Genomic DNA, 20,205 nt, shown 5'->3' with positions numbered 1-20,205 from the left:
TCCTTCCGTGGTGGCGGTGCTGCCACTGGAGGGAAATTGTAATGAGCGACTGGCAGGCTACTCTTGAAGGCTTGCTAGTCCAGCTGAAGTCCCCAGGCCAGGGGTTTGCCACCCTAATCTGATTTTTAATTAAAATTACTTGTGCTTATAGAGAACGTCTTCTGAGGTGAGAAAACCTGCCACGTCTGTCAAAAAAGAAGTTTCTTCACCAAATTCATCTCATTCTAAGAATTCAGTCTACACAGCTAGATCAGATGTAGTCAAAGAAGAGAGAAGTGAACCTGAAAATGGAATGCATATGGTTGAAAATGGAGAACAGAAAAAAGCTAAACAAGAGGAAGCTACTATAGGTAATTGTTATATTTTGGTAATAATGCTCATCACCTTGTATTTTCAATTACATTCTGTGGTTGATAGTTTATTTGGTGATGTTTGACTTTATTTTATATTGTATTTGTACATATTAATGTTCTTATAGAAACCATATTAAAATCGCTGTGTGAAAAAAATAACTGCCAAAATAATCTAAATAAATAAAATCATTGAAATATAGTACATTGAGTCTTAAAGTCTCTGCATAATGCTTACAGAAGATGAACAGGCTATAATGGATTTTGATGACGGGGACTTTGATGAATCTATGGAGGAAGGTGCAGTTGTAGAAGAATCGGTCACGATCCTGAAGGAAGAGGTGAAAACAGAAGATAGACAAATACAGCAAGTGGACTCTGTGAAAACAGGCTCATATTTCTTGTAAGCACTCAAAAAAATCCTTAGGGACTTTTTCTTCTGGTTTTAACTTTCTTCTAAGTTCACTAACAGTATGAAAAGCTTCTCAAGGCTTCATAGAGATGGAGAAATGTTCTCAGAAGATGTTAGTTGACTTGCAGTAATAAACCTAAGACGATCAAAAGCTTTTCTTCAGTGTTCTTCTGAAGAAAAGATGACCCTTTAAAATGCTCACTTCACATGTAAAGCTATGCCTTCCCCCCCCCCCCTCATGTATTGTATTTCAGAAACTCTCCCATCCCTGATGTTTCTTGTTGGGACAGAATTGATGAAGAAGAAGATGGGCAGCTAGCTTCTGAAATTCAAGTGGATTCCAGTCAGTTGCCCTTAATAAATGGGGAAGATGGGGAGCAGATCTTCAGGTTCTATTGGCTAGATGCTTATGAAGATCAGTATAATCAACCAGGTATGTATACAGTGGTACCTCGGTTAAAGAACAGCCCTGTTTATGAACTATTCGGTATACGAACTCTGCAAAACCGGAAGTAGTGTTCCGGTTAGCAAACTTTACCGCAGTCTACGAATGGAAACCGAATGGTGGAAGTCCACTGGTGGCGGGAGGCCTCATTAGGGAAAGCGCTTCTCGGTTTAAGAACAGCTTTGGTTTAAGAATGGACTTCCAGAACGGATTTAGTTCAAAAACTGAGATAGGTAAAGGTAAAGGTACCCCTGCCTGTCTGGGCCAGTCGTGTCCGACTCTAGGGTTGTGCGCCCATCTCACTTAAGAGGCCGCGGGCCAGCGCTGTCCGCATACACTTCCGGGTCACGTGGCCAGCGTGACAAGCTGCATCTGGCGAGCCTTCCCGCCAGTAAGCGGTCCCTATTTATCTACTTGCACCCGGGGGTGCTTTCAAACTGCTAGGTTGGCAGGTGCTGGGACCGAGCAACGGGAGCGCACCCCGCCGCGGGGATTCGAACCGCCGACCTGACGATCGGCAAGTCCTAGGCGCTGAGGTTTTACCCACAGCGCCACCCGCGTCCCCAAAAACCGAGATACCACTGTACATAAGAAAATTCCTCTTTACTCTCCCTGCCTTCTTTTGACCAAAGTTATAAAGGACCATTTTTCAAAAGGGGCTTATTGTCCACTACTTTTCTTGAAGCTGAATGTCTGTTATGTCTGAACGTCAAGAGAAACATCTGTTTTGATACTGACTAGGCATAAACTTAAATCTATATATTAGTATCTTCAGGTTTCAAAAGGCTGGCTGAGGCCTCAGTGCTGCAATGTGTTGGAAGACGTTGATTTGCAGTGGAGGGGAGGTGCTTTAACCCTTCAGCCATTTTCCCCGTGCAGCTTTCCCACACATGGTTAGGACTATCTTCCGAAGGGCATAAAAGCTAAATGCCATTGCTTGTTTTTAATGGGCTGGATCAGTACTTTTTTCTCCCTTTCTCAGAGGAGCTCTATATCCAGGAGAAGCTCCTGCTGGAGCGAAGGGGTGGCAGAAGGTGGCACAACAGACTGTGGGGTGAAGGGGGTAATTGGTGAAAATTGCCGGGGGGGGGGCAGTCCCCTGGGTAGAATTTTACCCATTGATAATCTGGATAGAGCCCAATAAGTGTAGCCCTAAATCAGCTTGCGCAGTGGGGTAGAGCTGTATCAATAGCCTCATGGCAGCAGAGTCACTGCAGATTACTGGAAGGGGTGAGACGGTGGAGGGATCGGGACTGTGTGGCCACGTGGGTGATGCTGTCTTGCCACCTCTTTGCTCATACCAGTAAACAGCAGTGATCCCACTGCCAAGTGGCTCCACCACAGCCATCAAACAGCTCCTTCCCCTGCTCCACACACACACAGAAGTCCCTGGTAAAGGCTCCCTTTTATCAGAAATAAATTTTCCCTTTAATTTCTAGGGCTTTACCATAATGTACCTTAATTTGTATGCACATCAGATTCAGGAAGGAGTAAAATGAAGGTTAATGGCTACAGCTTGTTCAGCTCCCCCTCCCAGACAAACATTCATTTAGATCTTGGGCAGGGGATTAAACGCTGAATATACCCAATATTTTTGTGAAAGTAGCTAATGATCACTGAAGTTTGGGTGAAACTGGGGACTAATGGGAAGGGGGCAATCCTATCCCTAAAAACTCTTGTTTAGTGTTTTTACTTTTATCTTGGATTCTGCACGGTGGCTTCTGAATGGTGTATAATTATGAAAAGACTTGTTCCTTGATTATGAAAAGAGATCCTGTCGTCATAACTTTTCAAGGATGAATAATAAAGACTGCACCTGGTTTCAATTAGTAACGTAGAGGAAAATAAATTTTGGCATTACTTTTTGTTTAAAAGAATCATAATCATTATAGCAAATGAGGTATTAACTGTATTATGTGAAGGATTCATATTATACCAGGACGAATAAGAATTTCACACAGTTCCTGCACACCCACCCCATAATGGTTAGAGGGTAAGACTGCAAATGGCTTAATTTCTTGATTTCATATATCTGCTATAAATCACATTAGCTAGTGGAGATATAGTTTTTGTAACTGCCCTTGCCTTTACTCATTTTTGTTGTGTGGTAGGAATGTTTAGTATTCTATGGGATGAGAAACTCTTCTGAGCTGTCCACAAGGATAACTGCATTTCAGTATTTGTAGCTGCAAGTTGTGAATGCCTGTTTTTATGTATAATAACCGTTGAGACACTTTAGGCCGTTAGTCTTTGGATGTATCGGCCCAATCATTTTTGCCATCATTGCTTACTTCTTTCAATCATTTTATGATATAATTCACATGACCATAGTCCTTTGAATGCGATAGCCATCCTCAGAATGGATTTTCAAACATTTTGGGTAGTTTGCTGCACTTGTACTGACCTGTGGTTGAATGAAGATTGAAATGGGGAGAACAGGGTCCACGTTGATTTCATGTAAAACGAATGTACTCACAATATTAAGATACCAAGTTATCCCAGACATTTAATGACAGACATCTTCGATACCTATATCTCCTTTGCCTGTATATTGAAGTGTTTTATAGTGACAAATTTAAGTTCACTGATTTCAGTGGGTCTGCTCTGCATATGGCATGGTCATAATACAGTCTAGGAAAATGTATAACCTGCTGCTTCCCCCCTCCAGCAGAAATAAGCAAAGTGGCTTGCAAAATAAAATAAGCAAAATACAATAATGAAACGAAATAAAAAGATAATATCCAAGCACTAAAACCAGCATTAAAAATGAGGAGTACTAGGAATAAGGAGGGGTAAGTAACAGAAGGTATGGGGAGGCGTAGTTTCAAGTCTCTTTTTGAAACAAGGTGGCATTTAATACCTTGCATACCATCGTGATGTGTGCCTGCATAGTACAAGACTCTTAAAGCAATCACTTGACTGTGGTGTACTGACTTTCAGCAGATGGAGCTGTCAATTAGGGACTACAAATTGGAAATCATTCTGCTCCCATGGGTGAATTAGTGTGTTTATTCAGTAATTCTTAGTATTGCAGCTTTTCCATTAGCAGCTGTGCTAAGCTGTTTTGATTAACGTGCATTGTCTGTCTTTACCTTTTCATTTTAGGAGTGGTATTTCTCTTTGGTAAAGTGTGGATTGAATCGGCACAGTCCTATGTGAGCTGTTGTGTGACAGTAAAAAATATTGAGAGAACTATTTACCTACTCCCACGTGAGTCGGTACGTCCTTTTATGCTGGAGACTTCTCTGTCATAAATTGTCTGTTTATGGAAAGTTATTCAGGCAAAATGCATTATTACAAATTTATGGAATACTAGTGGCAGGTGCCTGGTGCTGCCTTGGAATTTTTAGAAACCAACAAATACTGTGATTTTTTTAATGGATAGTGCGATGGTTTAGGGTTACGTCATGCCACAGTTGTGTTTTGGTCTACCATCTTGAATCAAAGGGGCATCCAACATCCAAACATCAACAAAGACCACTGCTTCACCTTGGGAGCTCTCAAGGCAAGTTTGTTGATGATCTCTTGAGAGATGGTTGAACTTGAGCCCTGAAAAGGGGAAAGTCATGCCAAAATGACATATTGGTTCACCATCTTGAATGGTGGTCAATGGCCCAACACCAACATAAACCACCCCCGCCCCCATTTTGGAAAGCCTTGTGCTGAGTTTGGCAACTATATCCCAAGATGTGTCCAAATGCATAGAGGACGAACAAATAGAGAAATCATTTTCTGAAATATATAGTAGAAGGTATTAATACCTTTATGTGACATGGGTTGTAATCAGAGATAAGGAAGAGAGTATTTATTAAATGACTTCAGGCAATATTATACAACAAACCAATGAAATTAATAATATTAAATGGGAAGGGGGTTGGTAGTAAAGAGATTTATGTGCCAAGTTGCTGGTTTTATCACTCTGATTACATGCTTTGGTGCCCAATCTTTACAGTCTCTTATAGTTTCTAGAAAACCTAAGTTGTGCCACCTCGTTGACTTTAAAATCCATCTGTGCTGTGAAGCCATTGGGTTAACTTTAATTCCTTACTCTGTAACCCCAGCTAAAATGAAGCCAGTGTGTGTGAAACTGTTTTGCTCGCATTTATCCCTTGTTACCCCTCTCTCCTTCCTTTGCCTCCATTTCTTTGGATAGGTACTATCTCTGGCTTAGCCTGTAATGGCTCTATAAATGTTAACCAAGAACAACACATAGCAAATACTGGTTTTTTAATCTTTGCAGAAGCGAATTAAATTATCTTCTGGTGAAGAGACAGAGAATCCTGTGACTATGATGGATGTTTATCAAGAATTTAATGACAGGATTGCAGAAAAACACAAGATCATGAAGTTCAAGTCCAAGGTTGGTAACTTTTTCTCCTTCATGTTTCATTTTTCTGACTGTGAAGGGCACTCATTTTTCAGGCAGGAGAGAAGTAACAGGGAAATATAAAAAGGTGCATGATGTCTGCACAGGTCATTTTTTCAGCCAGAACTCAGTTCTGGCACCTCTCAGGTGGGTGCCATTGCTAATCTAAGAGAACAAGGGAGGCATTCATGATCCAGCACCTTTCTTTCCAGAAAAATAGCACTAATTAAACTGGTAGTGTATCTTATCTAAACATCTAACATCAGATTGAGGAATCCCTGCTGTTGCAGATGATACTGTCTCATATTTAAACCATGTTCCTTTCTTTAGAAGCAACCACCTACTTACAAGTTTACAAATTATCTGCTTTAATAAGTTGTTTTAAAAATGAAGCCATTATACTTTCAGGGGTTGAGGTTAATGGGTTGGTTCCCACAACACTAAACTCATGGTTTTAGCCCAGGACTAGGGAACCTACAGCCCTCCGTATGTTTCTGGACTACAATTCCCAGCCATGCTGACTGATGGAGTGGGAGTCCCACAGCATCTGGAGAGCCACAGGTTCCCCATCTGTGGTTCTTAGCACTACACAGATGGGTTTTTTGAGCCTGAACAAATTGTCGGGCTTCCTCTGCTCTTCTATCTCTTCCCACACAACTGGGAGGAAGCCAAGGTTACTTTCATTTCAAAGAATCTTAGCTTACTGATTGTGAGCCAGGAATTCTGGATTGAAACAAACTAAGCTTGCTTTAAACAAGACAACTTCTTAACCAGTTGTTTGAAACGGGTTTGTTTTGCAAGTAACCATTGTTTGTTTTATAATGGGATGGTTGCTGCATGTAATACTTGTAAGTCATCTTAACAGAAGCCCTACTTGTGGGAGTAGGAAAAAGCCTGCTCAATCTTGCTGATTCTGAGCTGCATAGGAAAGGCAGGTGTTAGCTAATGTATTTTGTCTAGTTTTTGTATTATGAATTAGCCCCACAAAAACACATTGGTGTTGCATAATGTGTTCTCTTGCTTAATTTGTCTCTATTTTTTGTGTTCTCAAAATGGAAACTGAAATATTTTTAAAAGCAAACAATTATTTTCCTTACCACTGTGTTATCAGGAGTATACAGGTGGTGACTATTTTGCCCATGTCCAACTGATGCGTGAGGGACGTGGGTAGCGCTGTGGGTTAAACCACAGAGCCTAGGACTTGCTGATCAGAAGGTCGGCGGTTCGAATCCCCGCCACGGGGTGAGCTCCCGTTGCTCGGTCCCTGCTCCTGCCAACCTAGCAGTTCGGAATCACGTCAAAGTGCAAGTAGATAAATAGGTACTGCTCCGGCGGGAAGGTAAATGGCGTTTCCGTGCGCTGCTCTGGTTCGCCAGAAGCAGCTTAGTCATGCTGGCCGCATGACCCGGAAGCTGTACACCGACTCCCTCGGCCAATAAAGCGAGATGAGTGCCGCAACCCCAGAGTCGGTCACGACTAGACCTAATGGTCAGGGGTCCCTTTACCTTTACCTTTAATTGATGCGTGGGTCCTTTTGGACCCGGAAGAGAGTGGAACAGCCTTAGGCATGCTCCCCTGGTGCATGCGAGGGCCAGGAATGGAACCTTTGCACAAAATGGTTGCCGCCTGTATTGCCCAGTGGCTCTTACTTTGCTTTATGGCACAAAGAAGTTGCAATGCTTTTTATGTATTGAAGTTCTATGAAATCCATGGTGAGAGATCACCATAATTAGTTTTTCATTGTGAGCGTACTTTATAAGCCACCAATTTGTGTTCTGTTGCTTACATAGAACATATGGCAATTCCCCGAAGGCCTTCTTTTATTATACAATGTGGGCAAGAAACAATCTATTATCTGAGATAATGGGCCAATTCAAATGTAATAAGATGTCTGAATCCCTTTGTAAATATTAGGGAGTTTATTTTAGAAGGAGAATAGATAAATGACTTAAACTCTAACCGTCTACAATATCCAGAGTTTTATTTAAGTTAAATAACTATTTGTATGATTTCTACAACTTGACAATCGGCAGGTTATATTTTAGGAGCAGGGAAAGTTTTTCACATGGTGGTTCTCGCAGGTGAGATTTTGATGTTAAAAGTAAATTTGGTTTTAATGAGAAAACACTTTTACAGTACATTAGTGCCTGATGAATATCTCAATTTGTATTTTGCATAGAAAGTAGAAAAGAATTATGCTTTTGAGATACCAGATGTTCCTGCAAAATCTGACTACTTAGAAGTTAGATACTCGGTGAGTAAATAGTTCTATGTTGTCTCTCTGATAGTGACACTCACACTGAGGTTTGCATATGTTTTCAGTGCACATGATTTTTTAAAAGAAAGATTATGAATCCTAAACTCTGATGCTTAATTGAGTTTTTAAAATGGTGTGACTGTTGCTCAACTTGAGCTACCTTTGGCCAATGAATATTTCCCAAACTCCTATAGTAAGTAAAGAGGAGCCAGATTTTCTAGTTAACTGCTTTGAGGAAGCAGTGGGCATGGTGGTCAAAGCTTATTGCTTGCCTTACTGTTGCTCTGGAAACTCAGTACTTCAAGCAATGCATGTTTGGACTGATTTGAAAGCATTTTTAAAGTCCGTGGTTTAATACATATATATCATTTCCCCTTGGTGAACACTAGAATGTGCTTCCTCCTGTGTGCTGGAGGCAGCCTGATTTAATGTCTACTATGTCCTGAAAGACCTTGATGTTGGGAAAGATGGAGGGCACAAGGAGAAGGAGACGACAGAGGACAAGATGGTTGGACAGTGTTCTCGAAGCTACCAGCATGAGTTTGACCAAACTGTGGGAGGCAGTGGAAGACAGGAGTGCCTGGCATGCTCTGGTCCATGGGGTCACGAAGAGTCGGAGACGACTAAAAGACTAAACAACAACAAACAATGTCCCGAAACTAGGATGGTTAGGCGATTTCTGTGACTGAGGTTCAATGTAGCACAAGTGGGCATTCCCACACGCAATGGAGCTTTTTCTTCCTGCAACCTCTGATGTGCCTGCCATGTTTTCCTCAGAGGGTTGGTGGAGCCTCAAGCTGAGCAGGTTCAGGTGTATGAAAGAGTTCCCTGCAAGGAGCTCTCTTGTACAGCCAGACTAAGCAGGATTTTTCTCCCCTTCCATCAGGTGATGCGTGGGGAGGGCAATCCTGCTTAGCGCTTACTATTGACAAGCCGCCTGTGCTGCCTCCTTCAGCTTCTGAAATCGGAGGTTGAAAGGAGCAGCATGAAGTGACCTCAACGAGCAGCACTGGGAGGGAGAAGGCCCTTCCACTGATTGGGAACCATTTTTGCTTCCATGAGCAAGGTGAACAACTGCTGCTCATCAGCTGATGGGCGGGAAAGAGTGCGGCTTCCTCCAGCTAATGAAAAACAGAAGCCCATTTTAAACTCCCAGTTGTTCCTTTGAAGCCTCACCATTACCCACTTCACACCTTTTACATATCTGTTTTTACAAGTTAGGATATTTAGGAAGACTTGCAACACATAGTAACGGTTCGTTGAAATGCTTCCATTCTCAGGCTGAATACGGTCGGCTTCCTCAAGACCTGAAAGGAGAGACATTTTCTCATGTGTTTGGAACCAACACTTCTAGTCTTGAACTATTCTTGATGGGCAGGAAGATTAAAGGACCAAGCTGGCTGGAAATAAAAGACCCACGTATGAATATTTCATGTAGAATATGTTATGCATCCCTTGTATGCATGCGCAAATGGAGTGGAGTTTAGAGCAGTGCTTAGCTTGTTTAACGGTTGCCAACTTGAAAAGGGAAATGTTACAAAAAAATTTGTAAATTTTCAAAGTGAAGAATGTTCCTTCAAGCAGTCATCGTCTTGTAAAACTAATTTTATTTTTAATCTTACTACTTTAGACTTGGTTAAATCTATACTAGGTTAAATCTACTCGTGTTCCCCAAATGGCACCTGTTGTTCTGTCGTAATTTAGCTGTTGTGTATGTGATAGCTTAATATAAAGGTACGGCCACCTTAAAATGGCTCAGGTCCTAGTCCAAGTAAAATAAGTTGTGACTGAGCTGCTATGGACTGATTTTCACATAATCCTTAATCATGAATTAGCGCTACGTGGACTATCATGAGCCTGTGTGCAACGTTGGACTCTCGCGTCCCCACCCCGCCCCTGGCCATCTGGGAGGAGGGTTAAAATAAACTGTTTTATTTCAGTGATGGTAAGGCTGCACTCCTCTACCGGGAAGTACATCCTATTGAACTCAATGAGTCTTTTAAGGAGATGGTGCCATCAGTCAAAACGTTATCTGGCTTAGAGTCTAAGCATGCGTGTAAGCAAGAAGAATAGGGTTAGGATTAGGGTTGCTTCTGGGTTTAACATGCTTTAGTTAGTGTGTTTCGTTTCAGGTAGTAAGACCAAAACCTAGGGGAAATGTAGAATGAAAAATATTTGTTATAACTGTACAGTGGTACCTCGGTTTAAGTACTTAATTCATTCTGGAGGTCCGTTCTTAACCTGAAACTCTTCTTAACCTGAAGCACCACTTTAGCTAATGGGGCCTCCTGCTGCTGCTGCGCCGCCACTGCACAATTTCTGTTCTCATCCTGAAGCAAAGTTCTTAACCCGAGGTACTATTTCTGGGTTAGCGGAGTCTGTAACCTGAAGCGTATGTAACCTGAAGCGTATGTAACCCGAGGTACCACTGTATTATGCTATGCTTAATCTTAGTGTTGAAATGTTCAATTTGCTGAGAAAAAGTTATAAGTGTAATTATTGTTTAAATATTGGGTATACTTATGTGCATGTTCTGTGTTACCTCAGAGCTCTTGAACCAGCCAGTCAGTTGGTGTAAGGTAGAATTAGTGGCCCAGAAGCCTGACTTGGTGAATGTGGTGAAAGATCTCCCTCCACCGCCTCTTGTGATCATGTCTCTCAGTATGAAGACAGTTCAGAACACAAAGAGTCATCAGAATGAGGTGAGTCATGAACTTTATTATGTACAGGGGGAAACTCCACAATTAAACTAACTAAGGCTTCTCTACCTATATGTGCTGTTGATTTCAAATCCTATGGATCTGGAAGCATACTTCTGCTAGTGGACTTCAGAATGTGGAGTGAATTACCCCAACCTGCTTGCAGCATAAGACCTGGAGATCTTGCCAGAACTGTAAATGCCCCAGAATTTGTTCTTATACTGTCTCTCCCTCCCCCCCTCCATAGTTTTACAATAATAATGTGACATGTGATCCAGGCTATTGACAAACTGCTGATGTAGGAGTTTGTTGCATCTTTTCATTAGTATGAGTTGTTCATGTGTTTATCAGACAAGAAAGGGATTATAGCCCTATTAAAACTAGTCAAGTACTAAACAGAGACATACGGTTTGATTTGCTAAACCGCTTAGTAAATATGTGCTTAATTTAACATATGGATGAGACCTTGTTTAAAAAGGTTAACTAACTTCATTAGTGTCATTTTCATTCTCTTTTTAAACTTTTGTCTGTGCAGATTATGGCTATTACATCTTTAGTGCATCACAAATTTTGTGTGGACAAAGCACCACCCGTACCTCCCTTTCAAACTCACTTCAGCGGTAAGTATAAGTAGAACCTCTTTGTGTTTAATTATTTTCTCCCATTTACCACATTGACAGCACAAATGAAAGCTTGAATGTGACTTGGCAGAACATGTGATTTGGCAGAACATTGCTTCAACCTTGGAAAGCCACTGTCAGTCAGTGCAGGCAATATTGAACTAGTTGGATCAATTGTCTAACTTCGCATGAGGCAGTCTCCTATGTTCCTATGTCATTCTGCAGTGAAGAGTTTTACAGTTGTACCTTGGTTGGTGAATGGAATCCGTTCCGGAAGTCCGTTTAACAACCAAGGCGCGGCTTCCGATTGGCTGCAGGAGCTTCCTGCACGCAATTGGAAGCCGTGTCAGACATTCAGCTTCCCAAAAAGTTCACAAACCGGAACACTCACTTCTGGGTTTGCGGCATTTGGGTGCCAGAATGGACGTGCCAAGGCGTTCGACAACCAAGGTACGACTGTAGTTTGATATGAGAGCATTTCTACATTTCCACATGTCACAGAAATCTAGGAAGACAACTAAATTAAGTAGCATTGTAGTCATCAAGGTTTGAAAACAATTTTTGTTTTTCAAAATGGTGTCTGTCCTAATTTCCCTGCCCTATGGAAAGCTTCTGTATATTTTAACAACATTTGTTGCAAGCCATACATTGTTTTCATGATAAATATTGTTCTAGCCAAAGCACTTACAGCACATAAAGCCATTTAGCTAAGCTCCATATTGTATATTTCTCATTGACCTGGTTGTTTCCTTTGCAGTTATTTCCAAACCAAATGATTGCATTTTTCCATATGACTTCAAAGAAGTAGTTAAGAAGAAGGTAACTTTGTGTTTCTTGTACATTGGTTTGCATTCTGTAGTCTCCATCTTTGGAAAAGCTTTGAACATGCACAAAGCTTTCATGCACTTTGGCCTGGTTTGGAAGTAATCTTATCTTGGCTAGCCAAGATATGTACGAGCTTTGTGCCTGATCTTGACTTTGCATCATATTTTCTTCCCCCAGTATCTATGATTGAACATATCCTGGGTTAATCATAATCTTCGGTGACGACCCAAGTGGAAAAGTATGGCTACCAAGCTGGGAACAAACAGAATCTGTAGCCATGATTTGAAATTGCATTAAAATTCTAGGTTATTCCAAACTTGATAACTTTAGTTTCATACTAAAGTTTCATACAGATGTAACAAGAAATTTTGGTTAATTAACACAGAAATATTTAAATCATGGCTGACTGAGGAGGAATAAGTTATTATGAGGACAACGCTTTCAGATACAAGTGTTGTGCATATTTCAGCTTAATTTTTTAAAAAAATATATACTTTATTAATTAAAATTTTCCATACTTGGTACAGATACAACATCCAATATTGCAAACTCTCACAACTGAGACACAATGCATAATGTAAAGTAAAATAAAGCAGGCATAGGCTATGTTATAATCAAACCAGTGATCAGAAATGCTTAGGAATTACATCCACAAGGGTCCTTGCAGAATTGGAGCATATTTCAGCTTAAACTGAGAGATGTTATGAATTGGGTCTTTATGAAATAATAATATTATTATTTATTTCATGTCTTACTGACCGTTCACCGCAAGCTCCTAGGGTAGGTTAAAGCCATTTAAAAATACAATTTTAAGAACAATTTAAACAGTAAAAACAATTTGCCTCCAAATTGCATCGTAATGGATTAAGGAAAATGTGTAGGAAAAAAATGCTATCAGCTTCTCACTAATTTAGCTGTCCTTTTCTATTGTAGTGGGCCGGGAATGGTTTCTGTATAATCTTTGTATAGTATATAAAGATTTCCAATAAGTTTAAAGAATAATAACAATTCTAAAACTTTGTTATATGTGCTTAAATGTTCTTGGTTTCATTTAAACATGCATAATTAAGCATAGGATTGATGTGCAAAACTTTTAATTTTTTTGAACATTTGGATTATTTAAATTTTGTGTTTATTTAGAATGCTAAAATAGAGATTGCCACAACAGAGAGGACACTACTGGGATTTTTTCTGGCAAAGGTTCATAAAATTGATCCAGATGTTATTGTCGTAAGTGGCTTTTTATATCTGCTTTTGAGATCCTTTTACACATTATTTTTTGCTACGTTACTTTAAGGTGATGGAATGTTGATTAATATTTTAACATAATGTGTTACTAATGGAGACTTACAGCAATGGAGGACTCCAGTGGGGTGGCTGGGAAAGATTTTTAGATGAGGTATTGGCAAATGGCACTGTTTTGACCAAATGAGAAGAGATTTTCAGAAATGAAAGGAAGACTAGGCAACGTTAGTTAGTTAGTTAGTTAGTTAGTTAGTTAGTTAAGAATTGTGGTCTCTTGAGGGTTATCTGCTGGGAGCTCTGTGTTGGTGGTGGATAGAGCCAGAGTAATCTGGAATATTGACTGTCTTGCTTCAGTTTCCCCCGTAGCTACCTCAGTTCCTAATCTGGTTCAGGGCTATTTAGAGGTAGAGCACAGTTTGGTTACTTTCAAATAAGTATATAGACCAATACAGCTACTAAATGTGGGAAGCAGTTGGAAGTAATTTCTTTCTAACTTTACTGTGTTTTCTCCCTCCCTCCCTTCCCCTTCCCCTATGGCAGCCTATTAATTTTATCTCAGATAATTGGGATAAATTGTACACTTTCAAGACGTGTCAGGGCACCGCATGTTGCTCACCTCTGAATCATAGAAAGTAAGAGGCAGAGAGTGATAATAATAATAATAATAATAATAATAATAATAATAATAATAATAATAATTTATTTATATTCCGCCCTCCCCAACCGAAGCTGGGCTCAGGGCGGCTAACAACAATAAAATAGTGCAACATTCTAAAAACATTTCATTATAAAAATTAATTAAAATCAAATTGATGGCAACCATTAAGCTAAAGTTCTGTGAAGATTGCCAGAGGAGGGAGTCAGGCTGTGCCCTGACCAAAGGCCTGGTGGAACAGCTCTGTCTTGCAGGCCCTGCAGAAAGATGTCAAGTCTTGCAGGGCCCTAGTCTCTTGTGACAGAGCGTTCCACCAGATTGGAGCCGCAGCCGAAAAAGCCCTGGCTCTAGTTGAGGCCAGCCTAACCTCTCTGTGGCCTGGGACCTTCAGGATGTTTTTATTTGAAGACCGTAAGTTCCTCTGTGGGACATACTAGGAGAGGCGGTCCCGTAGGTACGAGGGTCTTAATGATGATGCTATGTCTGAAGGAAAAGGATAGAGTAGGCAGGACCTGCATAGCAGAAACCTAGGAATGATAGGTAGTGGAGTTGATAGGTAGTGGAGTTGAGGACAGACCTAGTGAGAGTGGAGTTGGTGACATGTGAATGTCTTTTGTGTTGCTTCATTCACATGAGCATTAATAATGTGATACATCAGAGGAAGGACTTCAAATAGTATGGACCCTTGCCATCTCTGTTGTTTTAAGCTGAATACACAAGAGTAGGTATATACTGTATAACTGCTTGTTTTTGTTTCCTTTTCTTTCTTTTTAAGGGACACAATATTTATGGGTTTGATCTGGAACTTCTTCTCCAGAGAATTAACTTCTGCAAAGTTCCACATTGGTCTAAGATAGGTCGACTGAGGAGATCAAACATGCCAAAGCTTGGGGTAAAATGTTGCTTATGTTGCATTGCTGTATTGAATGTGATTAAAAATGAATTATTTTAGTTGCTGTACTTTGAATGTCTTGCTTGATTGTTTTGACTATAGTCATGTATCATGACAACATTCCAATTTAGATTTTGGTAATGTTGTTAAGAGTCGTATTTCAGTCGTGAGACAAAGCTAAGCAAATTTAGTTTACTTGTCTCAACTAGATGGAGATATTGACAGATTAATGACTAACAGAGGTGCTTTTGTGTATGGTAAATTGTGGGGAAAATGTATGTTGGCTTGACTGGCAAATCATTCCTTTGCGAATAGTTAAGGTTTTCTAGTTCTGCTGTATAAAGCTCTCTACATGTGGCATAGTTAATTGTTATCTACTCAGAAAGGATTTTACTCAGACTACCCCCCCCTTCACATTGCTACAACATACTCTAGTACTGTGCTGGTAAAGAAACTAACCAGCTCGCTTTTTTCTATAGTTGTTGTTTAGGTATTTTAATGCATCTGCATGATGATTGCACTATACCATTAATCTTGGCAAAACCAAATTCTTGTGGCATTGACACTGTTCAGTGGTATATGTGCCAACAGTGTGTGCATATTCTTATACATGTATACATGCGCAGGTGTGCTGTCCCACACACATTATAAGGAATATATATCTCTATTTAACAAGTGTCATCTATTTCCCCAATATGTTTTGTTTTCACAATATGGAAAATGTTTTTTGACTTGTGGCACCCTATTGAATGAAAGCCTTCTGTTTTCCTTTATCCTGTTACTTTGTGATTTTTGATTTATGCCCTGATTTACGCCCTGGTCTTGATGATGCCCTGGCATTCTTGAACTTTTTTTTAAGAACAGAAAAAGTTCTCATTCAAAATAAGATAGGTAAAGAGCCAACACTGGTGTGGCTTAGATAGAAAAAAAATATTCTCTTGTGTTAATGAAGCAGAGACCTATAAAGTCAGAACTATGAATTTGTTAGTTGTAAGTCCCCTCATTGGACGAGCTTTTCTCTCTGGTTTGCGACGATTAAAGTCCTTTGCAACCATTACAAGGTTGTTCAGGTGCATCTGCACACAAGAGAGAAGCAACTTCTGTGTGATGTAAAAACTGTGTCATAATTAGTCCACAACAGAAATATAGCAATGATACAGAATCTGAAGATGTATTTTTCTTTCATGGCAATTAAGGGTCGTAGTGGATTTGCTGAAAAGAATGCAACTTGTGGCCGAATGATTTGTGATGTAGAAATTTCAGCAAAGGAGCTGATTCGTTGCAAAAGTTACCATTTGTCAGAGCTTGTGGGTCAAATTTTGAAAATGGAAAGAGTGGCGATTCCATCTGAAGAGTTACGAAATATGTACAGGTATGCTGCTAAATACATTTCTTGTTATAGCAATCCCATTAGCAATAAGAACATCAGAGCCTACTAGATCAGTTCATCTTGTCCAGCATCCTTTTCTCACAGTGGCCAAGCAGATTGCCTGTTGGAAACACATAAGTAGGACATAAGCCCAAGAGCACTCTCTCCTGTGGTTTTCAACAACTGGTATTCAGGATAATTATTGCCTCCCAACTGTGGAGGCAGAGCATAGCTTTAATGGCTGGTGGTCATTGATAACCCTCTGCTCCATGTATTTTTCTAATCCTCTTTTAAAGCCATCTAGGTTGGTGGCCTAGCTAAAACAGTGGTGGAATTTATTCACTTATAGAATAGAGACAGGGAATTAAACACTGCCCTGGGAACTACAGATCATTTATTGGCTAGGAGTCCATCATCTATAACCCCACAGCAGTTTTCATACAACTATGAAACCAATATGAATAAAATGCTTGAGGTAAAACATCATCAATAAAATAAAAACAACAGTTGATACAATGATACAAGTATTGACTAGCAGTCCAGTTTTGGCTTCCAAAATCACAGGAAAACAGATAAATAAAACCATATAGCAGAAGCCCATTTGTGTTGTCATCCATGTGAGTTCCATAACTAGAGTACCATTACAGAGAAGTCTCTGCTCATAATCCCCATCAGATAAGCTACATTTTTCAGTAGGACTGCAAGTAGGAACCCCCTCCACAACCTTAAGCCACAGAGTTGTGGGCATGGGAAGAGACACTTGGTTTCTAGACCCTTTACCATCTTGGTTGCCCTCTGCACACATTCCAGCTTGTCAATATCCTTGTTAAAGTGTGGTTCCCAGAACTGTATTCCAAGGCAGAATAGAGCGGGACGCATCCCTGGTGGTCTAAAGAGAAGGCCTTGTGACATCTCTTGCAACAAATAGAGCCTGGCTCTGTTTGAATCTAACCCCTGATGGATATTTCTGTGCAGTCATGATATTACCACAGTTCTTGAAATCATGACTTACCGGAATATTGTACAGGTGCTGCTGCTACTCCTATTTTTTCTTTCACACTCTTTGCAGTTAAAATGGGAGTTCCGTTTTGTTTTAAATTTGCACTGTAAGCAATCATTTGTGAGCTCTGGCTTTATGGGCATTGTGATAACGATTTGAATCTGCATGCCTTTAGAACATGTGGCAGAATTTATTAAAATTTCCTCTTCCTCTTCTTCTTTTAGTGATTCCCGTCATTTACTTTACATGCTGGAGAACACCTGGACTGATGCCAAGTACATTTTACAAATAATGTGTGAGCTCAATGTTCTTCCACTAGCCTTACAGATTACCAATATTGCTGGCAATGTTATGGTAAATTTCATTTCTTAGCAAATTTACATCTCCGTTATTATATCTGATTTGAATATACAATCTTATTCACAAAACTGGTTCCTTTACAAAAGGATATATATATTAAGCCTCATGACGGGAGGTTCATAATAGAGATGTGTTGATCAAGTCAAAGGGAGCAGATTGATGTTACAGATTCCAAGCAGAGCAAAGACAAAACGCCTTAAAGCCCAATAATACAATTTCTGAAAAATATTTAAAGCAAATGCTATTAATGCAATACCATTGTTGGCGTTTTGATTTCTGTTTCAACCTGTAACTAATTGGCTTTTATTTCCTTACAGTCGAGGACGCTGATGGGTGGGCGAGCAGAGCGTAATGAATACTTGCTCCTGCATGCATTCTATGAAAGAGATTATATTGTGCCAGATAAGCAGCTCTTTAAAAAGTCTCAGCAGAAGCAGGTGAGTAATTTTTTTCAGCTCCTCTACATTTCTTACTTTTGGTTTATAGCAGGCACATTTACTGTTATGTGCACAAGCTGTGATGATCAAACTCTTGTGACACCCCTCAACTCTTCTCATCTATGCCAGGGCGTGACAATCGGAGTTGTCTAGTTTTAGACAGACCAGACTTTCCCATTAAGTCTGAACTTTGTGAACTCTGGTTAGTTGAAAACCTTGGCTTGTTTGAACTAATCATAACTCTAAATGAGCCAGATAGCCAGAATTCTCCATGTTCAAACTCAACATGTTAATTTAAAACTGACAGTAGAAGTTTCTGACCTCCCTCTTCCCCTCATTTTCATGCACCAGAGAAGTAATTAAGCACTAAGCTTGTCCCTCATGTTCATAATGCTAAGCTATTGTTCAGTATTAGGTCTGAACCAGAATACTCTTTTGTTCTTCCACAGCATCAGAAAGTTGGTATTCTGGAGAGGTGTTTGGTTTTGGGTTGTTGCTGCACATCTATATATGTGGTGCTGTACATAGAATGACAGACCCTGGGCCTGCCTAGCCTAACACGGTCCACACTAAGTCTCCATATAATTAGAACTTCAGTTTTGGCTTATTCTTATGTCTCATACAGCTGGAAGATGATGAAGATATTGAAGGTGATCAGAACAAATCAAAGATAGGTCGGAAAAAAGCAGCATATTCTGGAGGTTTAGTTTTGGATCCCAAAGTGGGTAAGAACTGCAGCTTCACTACTTGAAATGGTAGATCAAATAAGAAAGGTGATGAAGATACACTAAACTACTTTTAAAATAAGTCATACAATCCTTTCTAAAGTCTTCCTATACTTGTTCCTTTTTTTTCCTAGCGAAGCACAAAAATGACGATAGTGGGATTTTTCTTCTGCTGCACATTGTGAAAATACCATAGCTGTTTCTATTTTGAGAATGCAGGAACAAACATTAGCTTTAATTTAGAGAATAGTCTATCTCCTCTTGAATGTGGAGGAGGAAAATGCATACTTTATGGCAGTTAGATCTAACTGAGATGTGTGGCAGTAATATCCCCCCCTGCTTATATTGGAGCATGTGGGAAGAGAACAATTGTGTTTGAATTTGTATTTAATATCAAATACATAAAGTGTATATAATATGCAGAATGATGATGAATAATTGGGACTTTCAATTAAGGTATGTCTTTGATAAAGGACTGGATGGGGTGTAACATGCTGGTGCATAATCCAGACAAAATAGAATTCCTGTTTATATGGGGTTTGGGTTTACAACTTTTCTTGGATGAGGCTTCACTGCCCCTAAAAGATGAGTATCTTTCAGGTTTGTGTGTACGCCTTCAATTGGCACTCTTGTAGGATGTGAAAGTAGTGTTGGTGGCATAAAGTGCTTTTCTTTGAGCTTCAACTAGTTCACCAGCTATGACCCTTTGTCCTTATGGTGCATCTCCATCTGTAAGACATACGTTTCTACTCATACCTGGACAACATCTTGTGCCGGGGCCTTTCTCTTGCACAGGCCACTCAGGACCTATAAACCACCCTGATGTGTCTATAACATGCGTTCTTAAACAGCTGGCTCAGGAACCACCTGCAGGCAACACATCAGGTGTCTCGGTCCAGATAGAGTCCAGAAGATTCAATAGACGATCAGGCCCTTCCAACTGCTCAAAACAGTGAACCTGCTGCAACTTGCCCACGTCCTCAACATGATGTCCTGAACTTAGATCCTCCTACCTTGGGCCTAAATTTCCTCTCAATCCTACTCCAATGGCTACTGTTGCTCTTCAAAGAGAAATTAGGCCACCATAAGATTGACCTTACGCTTGACATTTAGGAGGCTTTCTGCTGATAGACAAACTCTCACAACCTCAAGAGTTCCTCTTGAAGTTTCCACATAGATAATTAAAATGATGGGCACTAGTCTCCATGGTTGGGGAAAATACTGCCTAGCACAGATGACCTGGGGAATGACAGAAATAGGCCACAGCGTAAATTGGCTGGCTTGCAACATTTAAAAACACCATTATAGAATACAGAGTAATAAAAACAATAACAATAATGAAAATGAAAATACAGGACTGTCTCTCTTGGTACGCCCCGCGGAGGACCTTATGGTCCACAAACAATAATACAGTGGTACCTCTGGATGTGAACGGGATCCATTCCGGAGCCCCGTTCACATCCTGAGCGGAACGTAACCCACACCTGCACATATGCGCGGGTTGCGATTTGCTGTTTCTGCGCATGACATCCTTTTGAGCGTCTGCGC

At 40.2% G+C, this 20,205-nt stretch overlaps 1 protein-coding gene across 1 annotated transcript in view; it reads left to right on the top strand.

Annotated features, from left to right (window-relative positions):
* The window catches only part of POLA1 (DNA polymerase alpha 1, catalytic subunit), a 183,382-nt gene that overhangs the window by 12,535 nt on the left and 150,642 nt on the right, over nucleotides 1-20,205 (top strand). Inside the window, exons 8-23 of the mRNA XM_079972198.1 lie at nucleotides 152-350; nucleotides 591-753; nucleotides 1,017-1,195; nucleotides 4,313-4,425; nucleotides 5,448-5,567; nucleotides 7,753-7,827; nucleotides 9,111-9,249; nucleotides 10,378-10,532; nucleotides 11,065-11,149; nucleotides 11,907-11,968; nucleotides 13,115-13,204; nucleotides 14,650-14,766; nucleotides 15,963-16,138; nucleotides 17,360-17,489; nucleotides 17,813-17,932; nucleotides 18,558-18,657. Of these exons, the coding sequence (XP_079828324.1) occupies nucleotides 152-350; nucleotides 591-753; nucleotides 1,017-1,195; nucleotides 4,313-4,425; nucleotides 5,448-5,567; nucleotides 7,753-7,827; nucleotides 9,111-9,249; nucleotides 10,378-10,532; nucleotides 11,065-11,149; nucleotides 11,907-11,968; nucleotides 13,115-13,204; nucleotides 14,650-14,766; nucleotides 15,963-16,138; nucleotides 17,360-17,489; nucleotides 17,813-17,932; nucleotides 18,558-18,657 (2,023 nt within the window). The remainder of the gene's footprint in view (nucleotides 1-151; nucleotides 351-590; nucleotides 754-1,016; nucleotides 1,196-4,312; nucleotides 4,426-5,447; nucleotides 5,568-7,752; nucleotides 7,828-9,110; nucleotides 9,250-10,377; nucleotides 10,533-11,064; nucleotides 11,150-11,906; nucleotides 11,969-13,114; nucleotides 13,205-14,649; nucleotides 14,767-15,962; nucleotides 16,139-17,359; nucleotides 17,490-17,812; nucleotides 17,933-18,557; nucleotides 18,658-20,205) is intronic.

The sequence above is a fragment of the Podarcis cretensis genome, assembly GCF_951804945.1.
Source record: "Podarcis cretensis genome assembly, chromosome: 4".
NCBI classification, from domain to species: domain Eukaryota; kingdom Metazoa; phylum Chordata; class Lepidosauria; order Squamata; family Lacertidae; genus Podarcis; species Podarcis cretensis.
This window is presented reverse-complemented; position numbering and strand designations above follow the sequence as displayed.